This window comes from Monodon monoceros, unplaced genomic scaffold, assembly GCF_005190385.1.
Source record: "Monodon monoceros isolate NGI ecotype Baffin Bay Population unplaced genomic scaffold, NGI_Narwhal_1 Super_Scaffold_18, whole genome shotgun sequence".
Taxonomy (NCBI): domain Eukaryota; kingdom Metazoa; phylum Chordata; class Mammalia; order Artiodactyla; family Monodontidae; genus Monodon; species Monodon monoceros.
In genome coordinates, this window is record NW_021703774.1 from 20,263,964 (window position 1) to 20,284,151 (window position 20,188).

At 39.4% G+C, this 20,188-nt stretch overlaps 2 protein-coding genes across 6 annotated transcripts in view; one reads left to right on the plus strand and one right to left on the minus strand.

The window, feature by feature from the left end:
* Nucleotides 1–10,578, plus strand: part of MIA3 (MIA SH3 domain ER export factor 3) — a 54,794-nt gene extending 44,216 nt beyond the window's left edge. For 2 of the 5 annotated variants that reach the window (XM_029230513.1, XM_029230515.1), the window contains 11 exons: nt 1,833–1,934; nt 2,998–3,058; nt 3,161–3,196; nt 3,274–3,341; nt 3,466–3,566; nt 3,736–3,873; nt 4,587–4,655; nt 4,781–4,860; nt 5,003–5,080; nt 6,827–6,977; nt 7,992–10,578. In XM_029230513.1, the coding sequence (XP_029086346.1) occupies nt 1,833–1,934; nt 2,998–3,058; nt 3,161–3,196; nt 3,274–3,341; nt 3,466–3,566; nt 3,736–3,873; nt 4,587–4,655; nt 4,781–4,860; nt 5,003–5,080; nt 6,827–6,977; nt 7,992–8,302 (1,195 nt within the window). In that variant the 3' untranslated portion in view covers nt 8,303–10,578. The remainder of the gene's footprint in view (nt 1–1,832; nt 1,935–2,997; nt 3,059–3,160; nt 3,197–3,273; nt 3,342–3,465; nt 3,567–3,735; nt 3,874–4,586; nt 4,656–4,780; nt 4,861–5,002; nt 5,081–6,826; nt 6,978–7,991) is intronic. The other 3 variants (XM_029230510.1, XM_029230511.1, XM_029230512.1) reach the window with 2 other exon arrangements.
* Nucleotides 10,579–10,802: 224 nt separating this feature from the next.
* Nucleotides 10,803–20,188, minus strand: part of AIDA (axin interactor, dorsalization associated) — a 42,572-nt gene continuing 33,186 nt past the window's right edge. Inside the window, exons 7-10 of the mRNA XM_029230518.1 lie at nt 16,802–16,924; nt 14,706–14,828; nt 12,784–12,901; nt 10,803–12,671 (exon numbers count right to left, since the gene is read on the minus strand). Of these exons, the coding sequence (XP_029086351.1) occupies nt 12,575–12,671; nt 12,784–12,901; nt 14,706–14,828; nt 16,802–16,924 (461 nt within the window). The 3' untranslated portion in view covers nt 10,803–12,574. The remainder of the gene's footprint in view (nt 12,672–12,783; nt 12,902–14,705; nt 14,829–16,801; nt 16,925–20,188) is intronic.

Here is a 20,188-nt window from a genome sequence, read left to right on the forward strand (position 1 = left end):
AGTGGTTAAGAATCCGCCTGTCAATGCAGGGGACACGGGTTCGAGCCCTGGTCTGGGAAGATCCCACATGCCGCGGAGCAACTAAGCCCGTGCACCACAACTACTGAGCCTACGAGCCACAACTACTGAGCCCGCATGCCACAGCTACTGAAGCCAGCATGCCTAGAGTCTGTGCTTCACAACCAGAGAAGCTACTGCAATGAGAAGCCTGCACACCTCAACAAAGAGCAGCCCCCGCTCGCCACAAGTAGAGAAAGCCTGCATGCAGCAACAAAGACCCAACGCAGCCAAAAAAAAAAAAAAAAGGCCTTAGTTCCTTCAAAGGACACTGCATTGCTCATTTGGTACTCCAAGTGCACAGCTCTTTCTAGCCTCAACCTAAAGCCCAGGGCTTTTACTAGGGTCCCTCTCAGTGGTAGTCCTGAGCTCCACTTCATTTTCTATGACCCAGGAATATTTTGAAAACTCGATTCAGTAGCCTCCTTATATCTCTACGTTGTCTTAAGTGCATGGGTGAACCTAGGGGAAAAGTGGCTTCGGATGCCAGGCTTATTTGTAATTCTGAGATTCCTTTTTTTTTTTTTTTACTAGACCTTGGCCTCATACATTAGCTTACTAGCTAATATATTAGCTTTCTGATGCCTTCAAGCATGTTCTTTATATTTTTGTCGAATGTTCTATTTATTCTCAGTGTTCTCAGACTAACTCATTCATTCCTGGAAGCAAAATTCTCTCTGATCTTTTTTCAAGACCCAGTTTTCTTACATTTCTTCCTGAGTTAGGGATTGTTCTGTTGTTAGGTACATCGTTTGTACATTAAACTGCGAACTCAGTGTAGGGATAGTACTTTGCCCATATTTTTATCTTTAGCATCTTACTAGGTAAAGTATGTTATAGCTATTCATAAGACATATGCTGAGTATTGAACGGACAATTACAAAAGAATATACAACCCTTTTTCTCTTTGATTACTAACTGTTTTTACTATAGCTCTTCTGATTATGCTTCTGTTTCATAGAAATTGTCTCAGGTTTCTTCTGAATCAGAACTATGGTCAAAGAAGTACAAGGGTAACAAGAAAATAGCATTTTAAAGCCATGTTGCTACCATTGCAATCTCTGTTATAGTAGATTGATATCTTGAGCTCCAAGGTTAGTAGGTTAAAACCAGTTTCCAGTAGATGATACTCTGATTACGGGACAGCTTAGATTCTTTTTCTATCCAGTAGACATGGCCAATTCTAAGATTTTTCTCTTTCCTTTAATCATAATTCTATTGAAATAGGCAGTAGGAGTCCCACATCTGAAGTGTGGAATTAATCTGTGGTTAATTCCACAATTAGAAGATGTTCTAAAAGGCTTTTGGGGGGCTAATTATCATGGTACCAGTCTTGGATTGAAAAATAATCCTTCCAAGATTGAAGTAAGAGAAGTAATTACAGGTCTTTCCATGGTAGAAATAAGAGCAATAATTATCCCCCTGCTCTATCCTAATAAGTTTAATTGTGTTAGGTTGATCAGCCCTGGCTTTCCACATTGAAGTAAAATGAGCTTTCATTGTCTCAGACACAGGAAACTTGGGGCACAGAGTGTTTTTTCCATTTGTTTGTTTCATTTACTAGTGAGTAGAGAATTATGAGGAAAAGTTTTAAAATGCAGGTGATTTGCCAACAGGCCAGAGTTTGATTTTTATCCGTAAGTGGCAGGTTTGAATTCCTTCCTATGACTTGTTTGTATGTGTGTTTTAGAGAGGATGGGAAGTAACAAGGCATTCAGACAGACGGCTGGGAGAGCAAGAGAAACACTTTCATTTGACAACTGATTTTATCTTAGGAAATTGAGTCAAGAAGAGTATGAGCGGCAAGAAAAAGAGCAGCGGCTGTCAGCTGCAGATGAAAAGGCGCTTTTGGCGGCAGAGGAGGTGAAAACTTACAAGTGAGTTCAGCTTCTGAGGAGGGTGTCAGTGGCTGATGAAACTGTTGGCTTTAAAAAAAAAAAACTGTTTTACACTGTGTAGAACAAAATGGCACAGAAGCAGAAATAAGTGGTCAAAAGATTTAATTAACATGAGAAAAAATAAATTTTAAGTTAACAAAGGAAAAAGTGTTAAATTCACAGAAATTTCCTTACACCCAATACTGACAAGACTGTAAGGGAAAGTTGGTTCATGCCAACAGTTCTGAGTGGTTTTATATATCAGAGAAATTCTTTTTGGAAGGCAGTTTGCTGTATGATGTATTTAAAAAAACATTAAAATGATCATGCCGGGGCTTCCCTGGTGGCACAGTGGTTAAGAATCCACCTGCCAAGGCAGGGGACATAGGTTCGGGTCCTGGTCTGGGAAGATCCCACATGCCACGGAGCAGCTAAGCCCGTGTGCCACAACTACTGAGCCTGCGCTCTAGAACCCGCGGGCCACAACTACTGAGCCCACGTGCCACAGCTACTGAAGCCCACACGCCTAGAGCCCGTGCTCCGCAACAAGAGAAGCCACCGCAATGAGAAGCCCTTGTACTGCAACAAAGACTAGCCCCCACTCGCTGCAACTAGAGAAAGCCCGCATGCAGCAAAGACCCAATGCAGCCAAAAATAAAATTAATTAATTAATTAATTCTTAAAAAATGATCATGCCATTTGATAGACTCAGTAATCACAGCTCTGGGAAATTTTCTGTGGATATAATTAAAGGAAGAAAAAGCTTTGTGGAGAAAAATGTTTATAGTGGGATTGTTTGAGAACATATTGAAGAGAACAGTTAAGGAAATTATAAGGTATCAGTTCAAAATCTCCAGCTATTAAATAATAAGGAAGGAAATTATGCAGTATTAGTTTTGATCACAGTGTACTCTTACTATAGCCATGTAGAATGTGTTTTTATACATATGGATGAAGTCTGAAAGGGTACAGCTGTAGCTGTTAGAGTAAAGGGAACATGGCGAGATTGTTTAAAATATTATTCAGTTGTGCTCTAAATGATAAAAGCAAGTTTAATTCTTAGGCGGAGAATTGAAGAAATGGAGGAAGAATTACAGAAAACAGAGCGCTCATTTAAAAACCAGGTAATAATTATACTTCCATACAGCAGCAGACTTCTTTGCTTTCTAATACATATTATTATAATGAATCTCTGAACATATTTTTTGATGTGTTATCTTTTTCAGATCGCTACTCATGAGAAAAAAGCTCACGATAACTGGGTAAGATTTTTTTTTCTTTTCTTTATTTTGTGTGTTGTCTACCACAGCTTATTTTGGATATTTTTTTTCTCCAATAGCTCAAAGCTCGTGCTGCAGAAAGAGCTATAGCTGAAGAGAAAAGAGAAGCTGCCAACTTGAGACACAAGTATGTGATTTTAAAACATATTTTCAGTGTGTTTTTAGAGTTTCTAAAGGCTGTGCTGTGTGGTATCCAATAAGGAATTAATTTTCTGTTTCATATTTAAATCCATTCTTTCTCTATATTCAAGATTACTGGAACTAACCCAAAAGATGGCAATGCTGCAAGAAGAACCTGTGATCATAAAACCAATGCCAGGAAGACCCAACACACAGAACCTTCCACGGAGAGGTAGGGAGCACTTTTAAAGGGCTGCAGTCTATTTTTTGGTGGAAAATGTGTTTAAATTACTTTTTATTTCTGAATATGTGTGTAATATTTATGATGCCCTAGAAATAATCCCAAGAACTTAGGAAAAAAAGGTTCACTTAAAGTGGTAATTATTGCCCGTTGTCTTCAGGTCCTCTGAGCCAGAATGGCTCTTTTGGCCCATCTCCTGTGAGTGGTGGAGAATGCTCCCCGCCACTGACAGCAGACCCACCTGCAAGACCTCTGTCTGCTACGCTTAACCGAAGAGAGATGCCTCGAAGTGAATTTGGTGAGCATTGACGTGTTACCTTGCAGTAAACTGTTTCAAGAGCTTTTTCCTTCTTTGAGAATTCTGATGCAAGCAGCAGTTGAGAATTTGGGTCTGTCCAATATATAAAGAAGGAAATTTCTTAATTTTGTCTTGGTGGATAGTCTACTTTAGATTTGCTTTAGAACAAAAAGCACTGATTTATTATTATAACAATACTATTTGTCATGTACATGTAAAACAAATATATAAATATCATTTATTCGTATTGTTTCTTTTCACATTTTTGCTGTGAAGTATAGGCCTTTATCTTTAAACTTCTGTTGAGTTCCTCTCTTGAATAATATAAAAGTAGCCTTAAAACTATATAATTTATGCAGTGTACATCTGTTTCTCATTAATGTGAAATGCTATAAGTCTGTTTCTAATCATAAATATGTCTATAATACTTGGTAAGATATGGAAGTCAGATTACATATAGACTGAAAAAACAGCCTATACAATTGCCTGTAGCTTGAAGTACCTGACCAGTGCTATTAACGTGCAGGTCTTTCAATCCAAGATAGTTCTTATTTTAATTCTTTAAGTTTGTGCATAAATTGTTAGTGATTTCTCCTCATACGTATTGGGAGACCCGCTTTGAATTTTGCTTTCTGGGTAGAACTGAAACCTGACCTGTCCACAATTGGTTTATTCTGAAAAATTCATGCAAGGGCTGTTATTTCTCTCTCAAGGGTCAGTGGATGGGCCTCTACCTCGTCCTCGATGGTCATCTGAGGCATCTGGGAAACCCTCTGCCTCTGGTAAGGGACCTAAGTGTGTTCAAAGAGTCTCAAATTGTGGAGGAGGTGGGTAGAGGACTTTGTATTCTTCTTCAGAGAGTATACAAGTCAGAATAAGTCTAAATCAGTTCTCTGGCCTCCCACAGATCCAGAATCTGGTGCAGCTCCCATGATGAACAGTAGCTCAAGAAGCTCTTCCCCCTCTAAGGTGATGGATGAGGGCAAGGTAAATTCTGCGGTCATTTTGAATTGTAATTAGGTATTTCAGGAAAACATCTAACTTTTTCTACAACGCCCTCTCTTTGCCTCATCCATCTCCCTTTTGTGTGTTGTTATGTCTATACCATCTCATTTACTTTTTGAAAAAGCAAACTGTTCCCCAAGAGCCTGAAGGCCCTTCAGTTCCCAGCATTATGTCTTTGGCTGAGCATCCAGTAGCACTAAGTGCTTGTAGGTTGAACTGGGCTTTTTACTTGGTGTATTTCTGGAAAGGAGCTGAGGAGCATGACACTGATCTGCTTTGCTTTAAACTGCATGGCAATACTGACCTTACTGTTGACTTGGAAGTGTTGCTGGGTTGCGGAGGTCTGGCTGGTTGGTTGGTTTTCACTCCTTTTCCCTGTTCTGGTTAGGTGATTAATCTCTTTAGAGCATCTGTTGTAGTTAACCTTAAAATGTGAAAAGTCATCACTTCAGTTCTGTATTGTGTGCTTCGGTGTTGAGTGCTCTAAGGCAAATCAGTTCATCATATATTGTGTAAATTCATCATTATTATGTATTTGTTTGGAAGTGTGCTATTTAAGAATATCTCGGGCTTCCCTGGTGGCGCAGTGGTTGGGAGTCCGCCTGCCGATGCAGGGGACACAGGTTCGTGCCCTGGTCCGGGAAGATCCCACATGCCGCGGAGCGGCTGGGCCCGTGAGCCATGGCCGCTGAGCCTGCGCGTCCGGAGCCTGTGCTCCGCAACGGGAGAGGCCACGAAAGGGAGAGGCCCGCGAACCAAAAAAAAAAAAAAAAAAAAAAAAAAGAATATCTCTAGTGGTATACCAGGCAAGCCCTGTTTTGAATAATTTGAAATTACAGATCAGTAACAGAGGATGTTTGCTATAAGTGAAGTACTGAATAGTGGAAATCTTTAATTACCTGTTGTGCCAGTTCCCAGCAGTAGCCTTAAATTATGTTCACATAAGTGTATTCTCTTGTAACTTGTGTAGCTGCGACAGCTGGTAAGTCCTCTGATTGTACCTCACAGTGCTTTACTGTGTTGACATCAAGATACATATTTTCATTATTGAGAATTTCCAACCCAGCTTCCGTAGGGAAGGATTGGTCAGCACCTCGTAATGTGAAGGACGGCGTTACTGGTGAATGGGGGTGGATGCTGGAGCTGTGCCTGCTGAACTTGTATATATAACGTTATCTCTGTTGGGAAATACTTGCGAGTTCCAGTACAGGACTCCAGGAATACACATCGCTTGAGAGCTCTTTGTGTCCCAGGGCAGCCTGGCTAAGACCCAAGACCCCTTTGAAGTAGCAGACTGACTTCAAAGAGAGTAGAGCCTCTTCTGATAGCGGGGGCAGAGGAGGAAGAGCACTGGCTTGGAGTCAGGCTGATAGTGGATTCCAGCCCAGCCTCTTACGTGCTGTGTGACCTTCGGCAAGGTATCTAATACTCTCTGTGCCTCTGTTCCCTCATGTTTAAAGCAAGGTGAGATCTTACAACACATGAAAGGAAATTGAAGGTACTCTGAATATTAGCTCTTCTTACATGTAGAAAATGGATTTTTCATTCCCTTTTGTTCTTTCCACTCTTAATATGGAGAAATGAGCTATTGTGGTGACGGGAGGGAGGGGCTGCCCTAGAAGCAGTTTACTGTGTGTATGGTATGGTTGTTAGTTCTTAGTTGGGAATCGCCTCTGTTAATATCCTTTGACAGTCCTCTTGCATCCTCTTCTGTTTGCCCATACGAGCAATAATATGATTATGGTGGAAGTGTTCACTCCTCTGACATTCTTTGAACCTGCCTGAGCTGTCAGTGGGACAGATAGGAGGGGTAGAGTTTTGTTGCCATAGCTCGCTCTTTGGACAAGTGCCTGACATCTGCTTCATTGGGTTTTAGCTTTTACTGGTGTTGGTGCTTTTATCTGTCATATCCAAGCATTTCAGAACTTTCATTACTTCTCCTTTGCAGGTTAATACGGCTGCAAAAGGGCCCCCTCCTTTTCCAGGGGCACCCCTCATGAGCTCCCCCGTGGGAGGCCCTCTACTGCCGCCCATTCGATACGGACCACCTCCTCAACTCTGCGGGCCTTTTGGGCCTCGGCCACTTCCTCCGCCCTTTGGTATGATGATTGAACGGTAGTAATGGACTTGTGAAGTGTATTCATCTTTTCACTCTAATCCTTGATAAAATTTTAACAGTTGCTATGCAGGGCTGTGCAATGAAAGGGTAAAGCTGGCTGAGTACATTTGAACTTTTCTGCCAGTTTCTCAGGACCCATGGGGTGCTGCATAATCTCCCTGTACTGAGATGGGCAGTAGGTATCTCTTGTAGACAAGGGAAAATGGGCTGTTCATAGAAAGTCAGAAATATTATTTCGGCCTATGTTTCTTGAACAGCTCTGGCCACATACTAGGCTCCGTAATGGATGGAATTAACTCTCCTAACTCCAGGAGCTTAAGGTGTCCTATAGGACACATACATACATTATATACAATATAAAACTTGTAATCACCATAATGGAAGTATAAGCAACGGGTCACAGAGTATAAAAGAAGGCAAGATTAATCCATCACTCCCCACCTTGGGAGTAAATAGGAAGGAAATGTTAAAGAGAAGGTAGAATGTAATAGCTACTAGGTAGAATGTTGCTGAATTTAATTAGGTGGAGCTGGAAGGCCTTTCCCAGCAGGGCAGACACCTTGATTTTGATGGCATATGTAGGTCCATGCTGACTACTGCATGAGTTTTTAATTGATACAGTAACAGTGGAATTTCCCTTATCAAAATTTACTAACAGTGAAGCCCTTATTTCATAATCTATTGTCTTAGTATGATATATAGTACTTCTAAGTACAAATCAAGCTCTTGTGAGATAAAGACAGCAGAATTGTGTTGTCGAAAAAACCACAAGCTAGGTAGAGCCACGTTTAAACCCAGCCTGTGTTGCTTCATGGCTGGCTGGCTACAGGCATGTAACTTAAACTTGCTGAGCCTCAGTTTGCCTCATCTATAAAGTGGGGATGCCACCACCTGACTTCCAGGGGTATGAGGAATTAAAGATTAACATACATGGAATCATCTAAATTTAGATATGTTCATATGTAGTTACATGACTGAATTTTAATTTTTCCAGGTCCTGGTTTGCGTCCACCACTAGGCTTAAGAGAATATGCACCAGGCGTTCCACCAGGAAAACGGGACCTGCCTCTTGACCCTCGAGAATTCTTAGCAGGACACGCACCTTTTAGACCTTTAGGCTCTCTTGGCCCGAGAGAGTACTTTATCCCTGGTACCCGATTACCACCCCCAACCCATGGCCCCCAGGATTATCCACCTTCCTCTGCTGCAAGAGACTCACCGGCTTCCGGCTCCAGAGGTGAGCCCCCGCCTGCCTCTCAGAGCACTAGCCAGGGCTGTTCGCAGGCTTTCAAACAGAGCCCGTAACTGACCTCGGACATTTAGTCTGAGAGAAAGTGGACTGTGCACTGTTCATGACAGTAGAGGATTTTCACTAGCTTCAAAATCCAAAAGTTGATTTTAAAAGGTTTGTTTTTAGAACTAAGCTGCCCTGGCAGTGTGCATTTTTGAGCCAAACAGTTAAAAAATATCATTTCCCCCGCCCCAAAGTAAAAATCACCTTGTAAGCTAGAGCCTCCTTACAACTTTGAAATGTGCAATAAAGAATACCTGTGTTTTAGTTAATGTAGTATATGTAACTGCTAAATGATTTAGGATGTCGTGAAAAATATGAACATTTCCTGTGGAAATGCTATAAGAACATGTATTTCCATTTATTATCCTATTTTTAGTGTACACCAGTTGAATACAGAGCAACCGTATTTATAAGCTTGATTTTTAAAAAATATCTGGTCGCAACGACTGTTACGCTAAAAATGTTTACTAAAAGATCACTAAACTTTTATCTCCCCTCTTGCTGAAGTTCTTTGTAGTAACAGTTCATAAAAATTTGGTTATTAATATTTCCCAAGTGTCTGTTGATTCATTGTTTTCTCACGAGACTTGTACCATTTGGGAAACATGTAAACTCAAGCTCCCAGAACTGAAGATGGTGACCTGGCAGCACACTTTCCTGGCTCACCGCTCATGAGTTCAACCTCAAAGTCACCGGGAAGCACCACAACTGATATGTCTTCCTTCTACTTCAGAGAAGTCAGTTCGCCAATTTGGACAGCATTCACGTGCTTTCTGTGGCTCTGCCTGGTTGAGAATGGTTTTCTGAGTATGCGTTTACATGTAGCAAGAATTGTTTGACCTGATATTCTGTTGCTTTTACCGTTCTTGCGTTAGGGTGCATAACAGAAAAATGAAAATGATGTGTCATGACCATAAAAGTAAGAAAATTTCTTTTAAAAAATGCAGAGAGTCTGTTATTTCTCCTATACCTTGCCGCTGACTTTCAAGCAATATGGCGAAAAAGGGCAAAGAGTAGGTAATACGATGAGAAAGAATGATTTAGGATTGTGAGGCTTGTAACATGCCCTAGGTCAGCAACCATGGGCTGAACTCAGTTCTTTTTGTTGACTGATCCTATTCCAAACTTCATATTTGAATACTGGCCCCTCTGTTTAAAAATCAGTAAATCTGAGAATCTAGGATTGCATCATACTTGCTATACCCATTACTTGTACCAGGTCTTTTAAACAATGTTTCTAAGAACTAACTCATCAGACACTTTAAACTATAGTAACTTTGTAGCACATTTCAAGAAGTTTAAGATTTCAATTAAATCAGAATTATAAAAGGTTGATACTGTTGTTCACGGCTAGATCATACTCTCGCATTCTCTGAAGTTCTGTGATGTAATGATACTACTGAAGTCTGCACCGTGACTTGTCACCATTAGGATATTTAATCCTCTTAGAATACCTTATAAGATAAAGCAAATGCTTCACTGTGAAACAAAATTTTTTCTTTATACTAAACTAAAAGATGCCACTTTAGAAAGATACGGACCGTTGAAAGAAGACAACTCTTCCAAAGTTCATAACGAATACATAAGGAGTTTTTCAGGAAAAGAGAATTCTATCTCTGTGTCCTGTTTATTATCAAGAATAGAAGAAATTTAGGAGGAAAACTCCATAGTTAACAGCATAGGTTATTTTTAACCATGTAAAATAAAAAGATTAAGTCACAAATACAGCTTTTGAGTATGTCAGTCTCTTCAGGACGTGAAATAGTGAAGTTAAGATAAATTTTTTAAATAGTATTTAAATAGAGATTACACCAGTTAGGAAGATAATATAGTAGCAAAGGTAAATTAAATCTATCTCAACATCAAATCCTGGAGTCTTTTTCTTTTTTAACCTCTAAAGCCTTTTTGGTGTTTATTCTGTGTTTCATATTGAGTTGTAGAGAACTGCCACCTGTGGCTTAGCCGAGCGGCCCCAGACTTGCCGTCCCTGCCGCCTCTCAGAGACCTCTGTTTGCACCCCTTCGGCAGCCCAGCCCAGGCAAGCTGCCAATTTGGAGAGGGTGTGGGGGGCATCACCCTGAGTCACATCAACCCCAACTGGCTTGAAAATTACGTCTGTTTCAGAAGTCATCTCCAGCTAACTGACCGTCTTTCTGGGCTTAGTTGCTAAAGTCATCTCAGTTACGGAGCAGCAGCGTTTCAGCCTGGAAGTCTGCTGTAGTTGTGGTTACTATTCAATGGCTGATCTTTTCATCGAAAAGTAAATAATTTGTGGGATGTGGAGTATTCTGTGTCTACTGCTTCGAGACAGTCGCTCGTTTTGTTATTTCATTCAGGTCTGAATTACAAAGCTAAGCTAATCAGCCGTGTTCGATTTAAGCTTCTTTAACACTGATGAAAGGCATTTGTAGTTCATCTAAGCCATACTTTTGTGAATGACAGCAGATGTGACAAACTATCACCTTGATATACATGTCTTACGGTCTATGAGGAAAGAGAAAGAACAATGTATCAGTTTTGCTACATTTTAATGGTAGGTTTTTTAAGGGATTATTTTTAGGTCTTGTCAGCAACATCAAACAAAAGGTACTGAGTACTCCACAGGGTACAGAGCGCTGCCAAGCACCTCAGAAAATGTACGTGACATGGAGAACGTGTGGTTCTTGCCCCCTGAGGAGCTTACAGTCTGGGGCGGGCAGGGCACGGGGCTGACAACTCACAGTCTAAGAGTTGAGTGAACAACAAAGTAATTTATTAAGGCAAATTCCTCATCCCCTCAAGCTACTGTGGATGGAATCATCTGGAATTAAACTAATCAAGAGGGAAGCAAGACTAAATTGGGTTGAGAATTCTTCAGGCTCATACAGTTTTTTAACATCCATCATAGTAAACAGAACTGACCTAACAGACAACTGAAAGTGGAGACTAGATCTCTTGAAGTGCAAGGGCTAGAACTTAATTGTGGTTACTTATTTTAAAAAGCAAACATACTGAACGGTATTGACTAGGCTTATTACACGAGTTTAAAAGTAGGCCAAGTACTGGCACCGCGTTCCCCTCATGCTAGCATTGGTCATTTAAAATAGTGAATATTAAATATGTGGGCTCCACATCTAACCCACAGAATGCCCACCCCAAATCTTAAATGTTCTGTGTATCAAATATCCACCTTGTGTGTTCTATGAAAGTTTTATTTATGCCCCATTATTAAGTCAAAAGAATGTAAATAGTCAAATTATAAAAAGCTAATGACCTGCAATATTTCCATATGGATGAATGTCAGTATATCTACATAGGAAATAAATGGCAATCCTATCTACCTATATAAAAAAAAAAATAGAATCTCTCCAGATTTGCATACTCTTCACTATAAGAAGAGGTATGCAGGTTTTAAGGTTTCACAATCAGTTGTCAGAAAAACAGCAGTTATTCCTGCGGTATCTTGTTAGCATCTGACTCAAATTATTTTTAGATTACACGACTTAGAAGACATTATAAACCCACCAAGAATTTGTAATTATTCTGAGATGGTTCCATCACTAACCCCAGAATCACTATCAGAAAGAGTAACGATCTGATGTAGAAAAAAGCTAATCAACATGACTAAAAATATGCTCACTTTCAGAAAAACGATCCAGTCATCTGGAAAAATCACAGCTACCACCTGCGAACACGCCCATATGGGATACTGATTTGGCCAAGGCACACTGTTTCTAAGCAGGAGAACCATGAGATCAGGGGGAATCAAGGCCGTCTCTGAGGAGCAGCCTATAAATTTCCAGACTGACCTTGGGCAGCATAATTGGTCCAATTCCTCTCAAAGCAGTTTCATACTGTCCTACCCACATCAACCCAAAGTTTGACATTAACTCAAAAAACCGAAGAGCATATTGGAGCAGAAGTGGACAGGTGTGTAAACTCTAGCACACTCTTATTGCTGTATTAAGTGTGAAGGTGAGCACATTCCACCCACAACAGTGTCGTTCCAGGAAGCAGGGCAGGAATAGTGGCAAATTAGAGAAGAGGCTATTCATTGCACAATCAATAGAAAAGTGAAAATGTTTTAAGATCTACAGTAAGCCTGTATCCAGAGGGGTCTTTCACATCAGTGACGTGCTGGACTTTGAATTCTGTGCTACAGCTGTGTAATGGACTCGCTCTGGCCTGCTGGCCTGGGTACGGCTTGCTTCCTGCCTGTTGAAGGGCGAATGTGCTACACAGAGCTAGGATGGTTTCTACTGAGTGGTAAGATTCACAGAAGTTCCAGGGTATTCATGTCAGGATCATTCCTTGTGCAAAGTTTGATGCAGATGAAGATAAAGTGGTTTCTTGGTCAATAACTGCAATTTCTTTCTTTTAAAGTCAGTGGGTTTCTTGTATCTGTAACCACAATAGAAAAACCATTGATAACTGATCTATTCCAAGGTTACGTATTAAGAAGACAGAGTAGTCACCGTTAAATTAGTACTAATTCTGTACGTGCATCACTTACAGTTCTATTACAATTGGCCCAGGTTTAATTTCATCCATCTCCATGAAAGCAAAACATTTGGTGCTGGTAAACCTTTTTTTAGGCTTGTAGTGTTTGAATTCAAAGAAAATAGCTGCACCTAAGGAATTAAAGCAAAGCAGATTAGCCACAGACAGCACATTTCTAGTGTCAATAAATTTTCTTTGATCACCAGAAGCCTATGAACAAGCAACAATTGTCATAATTTTACAAAGTAACCTCTGTCAAACAATCTCTCTGATGATACGACTGACTATGGCTGTCACCCCAAAACTCATCTGTACCTGAATAGAGGGACATGTCTCCGTATCATCCTATTCTACAGAGTAGAGCAAAACTTCTTGAGCCAGAATGACTCAAGAATGTAAGTAAGTTCATCCACAGGTAGAATTATAAAATATTAAGAATAGAAAATACTAAATACTACCAAAAAAACCCCACAGAAGACACTTGTTAAGTGTTAACATTACTCATAGAAACGCATTAAGTAGAAAAGGCATGTAAAAGAGTTCATCAAAAAATCCAAACTTAGTTTCTCGAAACAAAAACTCAAAAATTCAGTTTTTGGGAGTCTGAAGCTTGGAGTCTGAACAACAGCTGGTTCAGTTTTTAAATGTTAACTGCTTCCTAATACCTTTCTCAGTGTCCAAAGCCCTGTTTTGTTTTTCCTGGAATGACATGTGCTTGTGTGAAGACAGCGCTAAGCAAGACGAGGGCTTAGAGAGCACGCCTATCCCACCCCTCCCCCAGTGAACAAGTGGTGATGAAACATGTATAGTTTTCTCTCCCCAAAGCCCAACAGATAAGCTGTCTCCCCCTCCCCACAGAGAAAAGCTAAAAACAGAATAATAAATCGCCTCGTCTGTGTAGCCAAGAACAATTAATTTCTAAAGGCAACGAAAGAGACGGAAGGACGTCAGGGTCTCCCTGTTATCTGGCTCCTTATTAACAAAGGCTTAACCAGAGCGGTGCTGGATCTTGCTTTGCTTTTAAAGACAACTAACATACATCTAATACTTTCACTGATGACAAAACTCACAAGTGACCAGTTTAACAATGTTCAGAAATGTGTGCACAGCCCTGGCACCTGGGTCCAAACGGAGCGCTTCACATGTCAAGGAAGGAAAGAAAAGCCAATCACTTAGGAGACAAAGGGATGTGCGTGAGGGAGAGATGGGCGTATTTATTTATTTATTTGCCGAGCCGCGTGGCTTGTGGGATCTTAGTTCCCCGACCAGGGATCGAATCCGGACCCCAGCAATGAAAGTACCAAGTCCTAAGCACTGGACCGCCAGGGAATTCCAGAGATGGGCATATTTAGCACCTGCTACCAACACACACGAAAGGATTACAATTGTTAGGTTACCGGTGACCTCGGTCCCCAGGTGTATGACCCTGCCATGTCCACAAGAGAGTAGCTTCTCTTCTCCCTTCCACGGCAATAACAGAGGCATTTTATTATTTAAAAACCTCATAGATCTTTAAGATAGCAGATCACATTTCTTAGTCTCTTCAGCTATGGAACCCATCTCCTTGTCATCGTGATTGTGTCTGAGGTCTGAATAAATGTGAAAATAAAGTCACATTTGAAAACAGCATTAAAGTCCAAATATGATACCATCATTTTAAGGAAGTTAAAAGAATTTTATGGCTCATCCGCATCATCTGTAGAGAATACATTTCCTGCACTGCTGGTATGCACAGCTCTACACTTCATGGCATTTATGAGAAAGGACAAAATGTAAAACGAGAATAGCCTAGGAAGACTAACTTAAATGCTTATAAACAAGTATACTCATTAGCATTAGTCTCAGTTAAAATGACAGTCACTGTACATAACAGATTCAAAGCTGGAGAATAAAGAGTCACATTCTGAATATAGTTCTACTTTTAGCATCACAAACCTTTGGTTAATTTTTCAACATGCTTCTGGAGCTCAATGTCCACATTAAAATGAACATACGTATCTTCTTTCCTTGAAGCCACGGGAGTATCCTGCACAGGAGTTAAATCTATGCCATTCAGATCTAGAGAGGAAAAAACAGTTTCTGCTTCGAGCCTTCAAATACAAAGACGTAAAAACTGCAAAGGGTTGTGTTTCCTGAAGAGGCAAAAGCCGAGAGGAGATTCTGAGGCCAATAAAGACCCATGTCTGGGGTGAGCAGGTACCTGAAGGCGGCTGGTTTCCAGGGTCATGTGGAGGGCACGGAGTAGAGAGGGTGGGAGACCCCCAGGGATAGGAGGAGGAAGCCGCCTTCCACATCACAAAATTGGATCCTTCCTAGTTAAGAGGTGTCTTCTGATGACACAGGCCAGTACAGTTTTGTGAATTACATGTGGGGACGTAATATACCACAGTGGTGCTCCTACCCGTTTCCCAACCTTGATCGCGTGCATGACACGGAAAGGCCTATAAATCTAACATTATCAGAATTCCCCTGCTGTATTCAAGTCAGAGGACCAAACAATGGACACGACAGCTGCCAAGGAAACCTTTCCATGAATGAACACTTCTTACATATATTACTTAAATTCTGGTTCTATTTGCTATAACATCAGCTGATTTACAATAACCAGATGGCACACTATGTACGGTATACTGCTGTAATCTCTGGAGCCAGGAATCATCCAGTTTAATCTAATTCAACACAGGCTCATTTAATGACTACTCAGTGTTCATGTATTATTCAACAGACCCATCTTAGGGACCTTAAAGCAAGAGAGTATGTTGGATTACTTCAGTTCCTAAAGATATTTAAATAAAACATGTTTCAGTTCAACCATATGCAAAGGTAACATAATATCTACATTTCATTTTTTTTGTATTTTACAGTGTTCGTTCCTGAATGAGAGATGTAGTTTTGTGTAGGGTATAAATACTTTCCAGTAGACCATGGATTTGAGAACCAGTAACATCAGAAGTTAAAGTATCACAGCATTAGTGCTATGGATCATGGTCTCTCCATGTTAAAATTTTTGCCTGTGGCCAAAATCCTTTTTCTTTTATTTGGTACTAATGAACCCATGGGTCTGAATATTTCTATGATCGGTAAAAGTTCCCTCCATTTAATTTCAGTCCACACCTGTTTGATTTGTCTCAGACTGCAGGTTTATTAACTGTAGACTGGATTAACTGTGCAGTTATTTCTGAATAATAGTATGACAACTTCATCTTCAATCACCCAATAATTACTTTTAAAAGACTGTTGAGTGCTTTACAAATAAAGTGCTGTATAAAATGCTTGGCAACGACAAAACAATTCAATCACTGTGGCTTCCCTCTTAAACCAGTGACCAAAAAAGTTGTTTTCAAGGAAAAAAATGGTTTGCCATTGGATAGAAAAAATCAAATCCTAAGAGTAATCATGCTTAATAATGACGGTAACATAGTTAAGTATAAGAAATACATCACTCGTCTAATGTCCCGCAGGATTATGTTCAGGGCATGGATGTTTATGGACGCGTCCTATTTCCCTGTCTCCACACATGACTAATTGAAGGCCTGATTCTCATCCACCTCTGCACAGCTGTCCTATGTACAAACCTCTCTTGGACAGGAACGAGAGGACCTGAAGTGGAGGCGTGGGAAAACAGAAGAACACTGGGCTTTGCAAAGAAAACCACACACCCTTGGAAGGTGGGGGACATTTTTTAAACCTGTTTTCTGAAGGATGCATCTGCTGTTAAAGACAGTGTGTCTGTCTAGTCAGCACCCTCGACAGAATTTTAAGAATAAAAAGATACACACAAAGAAAAAGCTAAAAGCAAATATGAGTGTAAGTTATGGATAGGGAAGTATTTTTAGTAAATCTCTCAGAAATGTTTGGTGAAGGAATGATGACCACCTCTTCCCAGGGATTTCGCCTCACTGCAAAATCAACTAAAATAAGTTGTCACAGATATAAAACATCCCCTCCCTCTCCCCACCAAAAAAGTTCCAAATGAGAAGCAACATTATAAAATTCCCCAGAGGGAAGATAGATTATACATAGTTATTTACCTTTTACACTAACTGTGATATAGGGATCAATGCATTGCCCAGCATCTTTCAGGCCAATTTTCTCAATTCTGATAGTGAGTAATGTCATTCCTGGTTCTGATGGCAACCTTGGTAATAAAGTACCTGGCAACGGAGAAATAGCAATAAAAATGAGCTCCACCAATAATTTCAAAGTAAATATTTTAACAACATAGAGAAGATACAGATTTGCTCTTAACTGGCTTAGTAACTAGCCAGGCATCATTTTGGTTTCCAAAACTTACAGACACTTGATGTTATTCTTCTCACACAAATGCTTAATTAGACACGAGATACATCTACACCTCCATACTTCATATTCAACACTAAAGCATAAATTACTAACTCAAGTTTGTTAAAATTCCAATCCAGGAAGCCCAATTACAAATTACCACGTAATTGAGAATGTACATAATATATATGCTTCACATTTACTCCTATATAATATACTCCATATCTCAACATGAAGTGGTAGAACAAGGACACAAAAAGCTTTATAAACATTTGTTACATATTTCTAAAGTTTGAAAAATTTAATACCAGAATCAATAAATCTTTCAGCTACTATTAATCTGAAATATTAATCAGGAAATAATGTGTAACTTAATATTTATATATTTAATTGAATAACTTTACAGTGTAATTTCCCACTCCTTTCTTCATCCTATTCTGTATGATCTATCCTCTCAGAAATCAGTCCTACTGAGAATGCCACATAAAACCACAAGAGTAATTGTATGTTTGAAATCTTTTCCATAGATCAATTAAATTTTTTAAAACTGAAAAACCACCCAGAACCACACAAGAGCATTCCCCACCAAGAAAATGACATGAAGAAAGAGATCGACTGTAGTTTGTTCATTTATTTCAAATAATCGATGAAGAACAGATGCAAACAAAAGTTGATTTTAATTTAATATGTATATAGTACCACAACTTACAGAATCTAACATTTATAAAGGACTTTGGTTGACACTCTTCAAGTTTCTATCCAACAATGTGTTATTCTACTTTTAATGAGGAAGTATTTGAAGTACATGAATCAATCAACTTACCATGTTCAAAATATATTATCAATACATTTGACTGCAAATGTGCTTGAGGGAATTTTAGGGGGCAATGAAAATGTTCTCAAATTGGATCACACTGATAGATGCACAACACTATAGATTTATCAAAAGTGATTGAATTGTACACTTAGAATGAGTGAATTTTATGACATGAAAATTACTATAGAAATCCAAGAGTTCTTAACTGGTGATACCTGTTAAAATTTTTTTTTGACTAATGACAAGGTAGAAGTATAAAAAGCAGAAAAACCAAAATGGGACATTCAAAGCAGTATTTAATACTGTTTCACATTACTTTTTCACATGAAATATTTTGCCATATTTCAACACATTTTCAATTTTCACAAGTTTTCTTACATCAAAGATAAAAGGTCTTTACTGCACCCACTGTCTATTCTTTAAAAAAAATTTAAATTGCGAATCTAACACATATTCAGAAAAGCAAATAAAACAAGTGTACAGCTTAATGAAATGCCGGAGAGCAAGCATCCATGTAACCAACAATGAGGTCAAAAAATAAAGCATGACCTCAGGAGTTCCCTTCTATCCCCACCCAATGCTCTTCTGAATTCCTCCTCACTACCCTGCCTTTTAAAATCACTACTAAAAAGCATCCCTGTATAATTGTTTTGCCTGCTTTTGAACTTGAGATTTATCCAATTGTTGTCAGTTGCTGTAATTTGTTCATTTTTATGGTTTTCCAGAATTAGTATAGTATAGAGGTTGTACAAATATACCAGTTTTTGTATCCATTCTTCTGTTGACAGGCATTTGAGTTGCTTCAAGTTTTTGGAAATTGTTAACAAAGCTGCTGCAAACATTCTTGGATACATGCTCTGCTCCACCTAAGCACACATTCCCCAAGGGAGGACTTACTGAGTCACATGATATATCACCTTCATGTTTGCTATGTAATTACGAACTATTTTCCAAAGTGGTCGTGTCAGTTTCTGCTCCTAGTACAATCTCCATTGTTCCACATCCTCACTAGCACTTGGGAGTTGTCAGGTTCTTCTTTTTGGCCAATTTAGGTGTAGAGAAATACCAATCTAGTCTTAAGCTCATTTTGCCAATGATTAATGAGTTGAGCACCTTTTCATTTAAAAATAAGCATTTGTATTTCCCTTTTCCTAAAGTATCTATTCAATTATTTTGCCCACTTTACTACTGAAATGCTCACCTTTTAAAAATATATACTATTTATTTATTTATTTAGGCTGCGCTGGGTCTTAGTTGCAACATGCAGAATTCTTAGTTGTGGCATGCATTCAGGATCTAGTTCCCTGACCAGGGATCAAACCCGGGGCCCCTGAATCGGGAGCATGGAGTTTCACCCACTGGACCAGCAGGGAAGTCCCTGAAATGTTCACCTTTTTCTTAATGATTTGTAGGAGTCCTCTAATATTTTGACATAAGCTTTTTGCTGGATACATGTTTTACAAATAATTTCTCAGTGGCTTTCCTTTTTTAAAAAAAACCTGTATAGTGAAGGGTAACATATTAAAATGTGTACGAATTCTAGGCACAGCTTAATGAATTTTCACAAAGTGAACACACCTGTGTGACTAGCACCATATCCAGGAAAGAAAGATATTACCAGCATACTAGGAGCTTGACTTGTGCCCCCAAATCACTCTCTCTCTCAAGAGATAACAGCTATTCTTGACTTTTAATACCAAGATCAGTCTTTGCATGTTTAGAATGCCTTTTCTGTTTATGGTGTCTTCCGATTATGGTAAAGTCTTAAGGTTAACGTATTCAAATTTCTCAATCTCTAAATTCCTTTAGAGTCCGTGCTTTCTGTGTCCTATTCAAGAAATCTTTCCCCACTCCAAGGTCATGAAGGTATTCTTATAAGAGCTTTTTTGTTTTGCCATTCACATTTCATTCTATAATCCACACAGAATTAATTTTTGGCTATGGTGTGTGGTAGGAGCCCAATCCCATTCTAATCCACATGGACACTCAATTGTCCCAGCACTACTTACTTATTAGACTGTCATCTCACCCATGTATCTGCAGTGGCATTTTGATCATAAATCAAGTGTGGGTCTCTTTCCGGGCTCCCCATTCTCTCACTGGACTATTTCTTACCCTTGCACCACTACCGTAAGTGTCTTACTATAATTTTACAAAAAGTCTTGACATTCGGTAAAGCAAATTCTCCCGCCTTGACATTATTCTTCAAGAGTCTTAACTACTTTTAGCCCTTTGCATTTCCATGTAAATTATAACACAACAGCTGTCAAGTTCTTAAAAAAAAAAAAAACCAAAGAAACACAAAACATCAAATAACAAA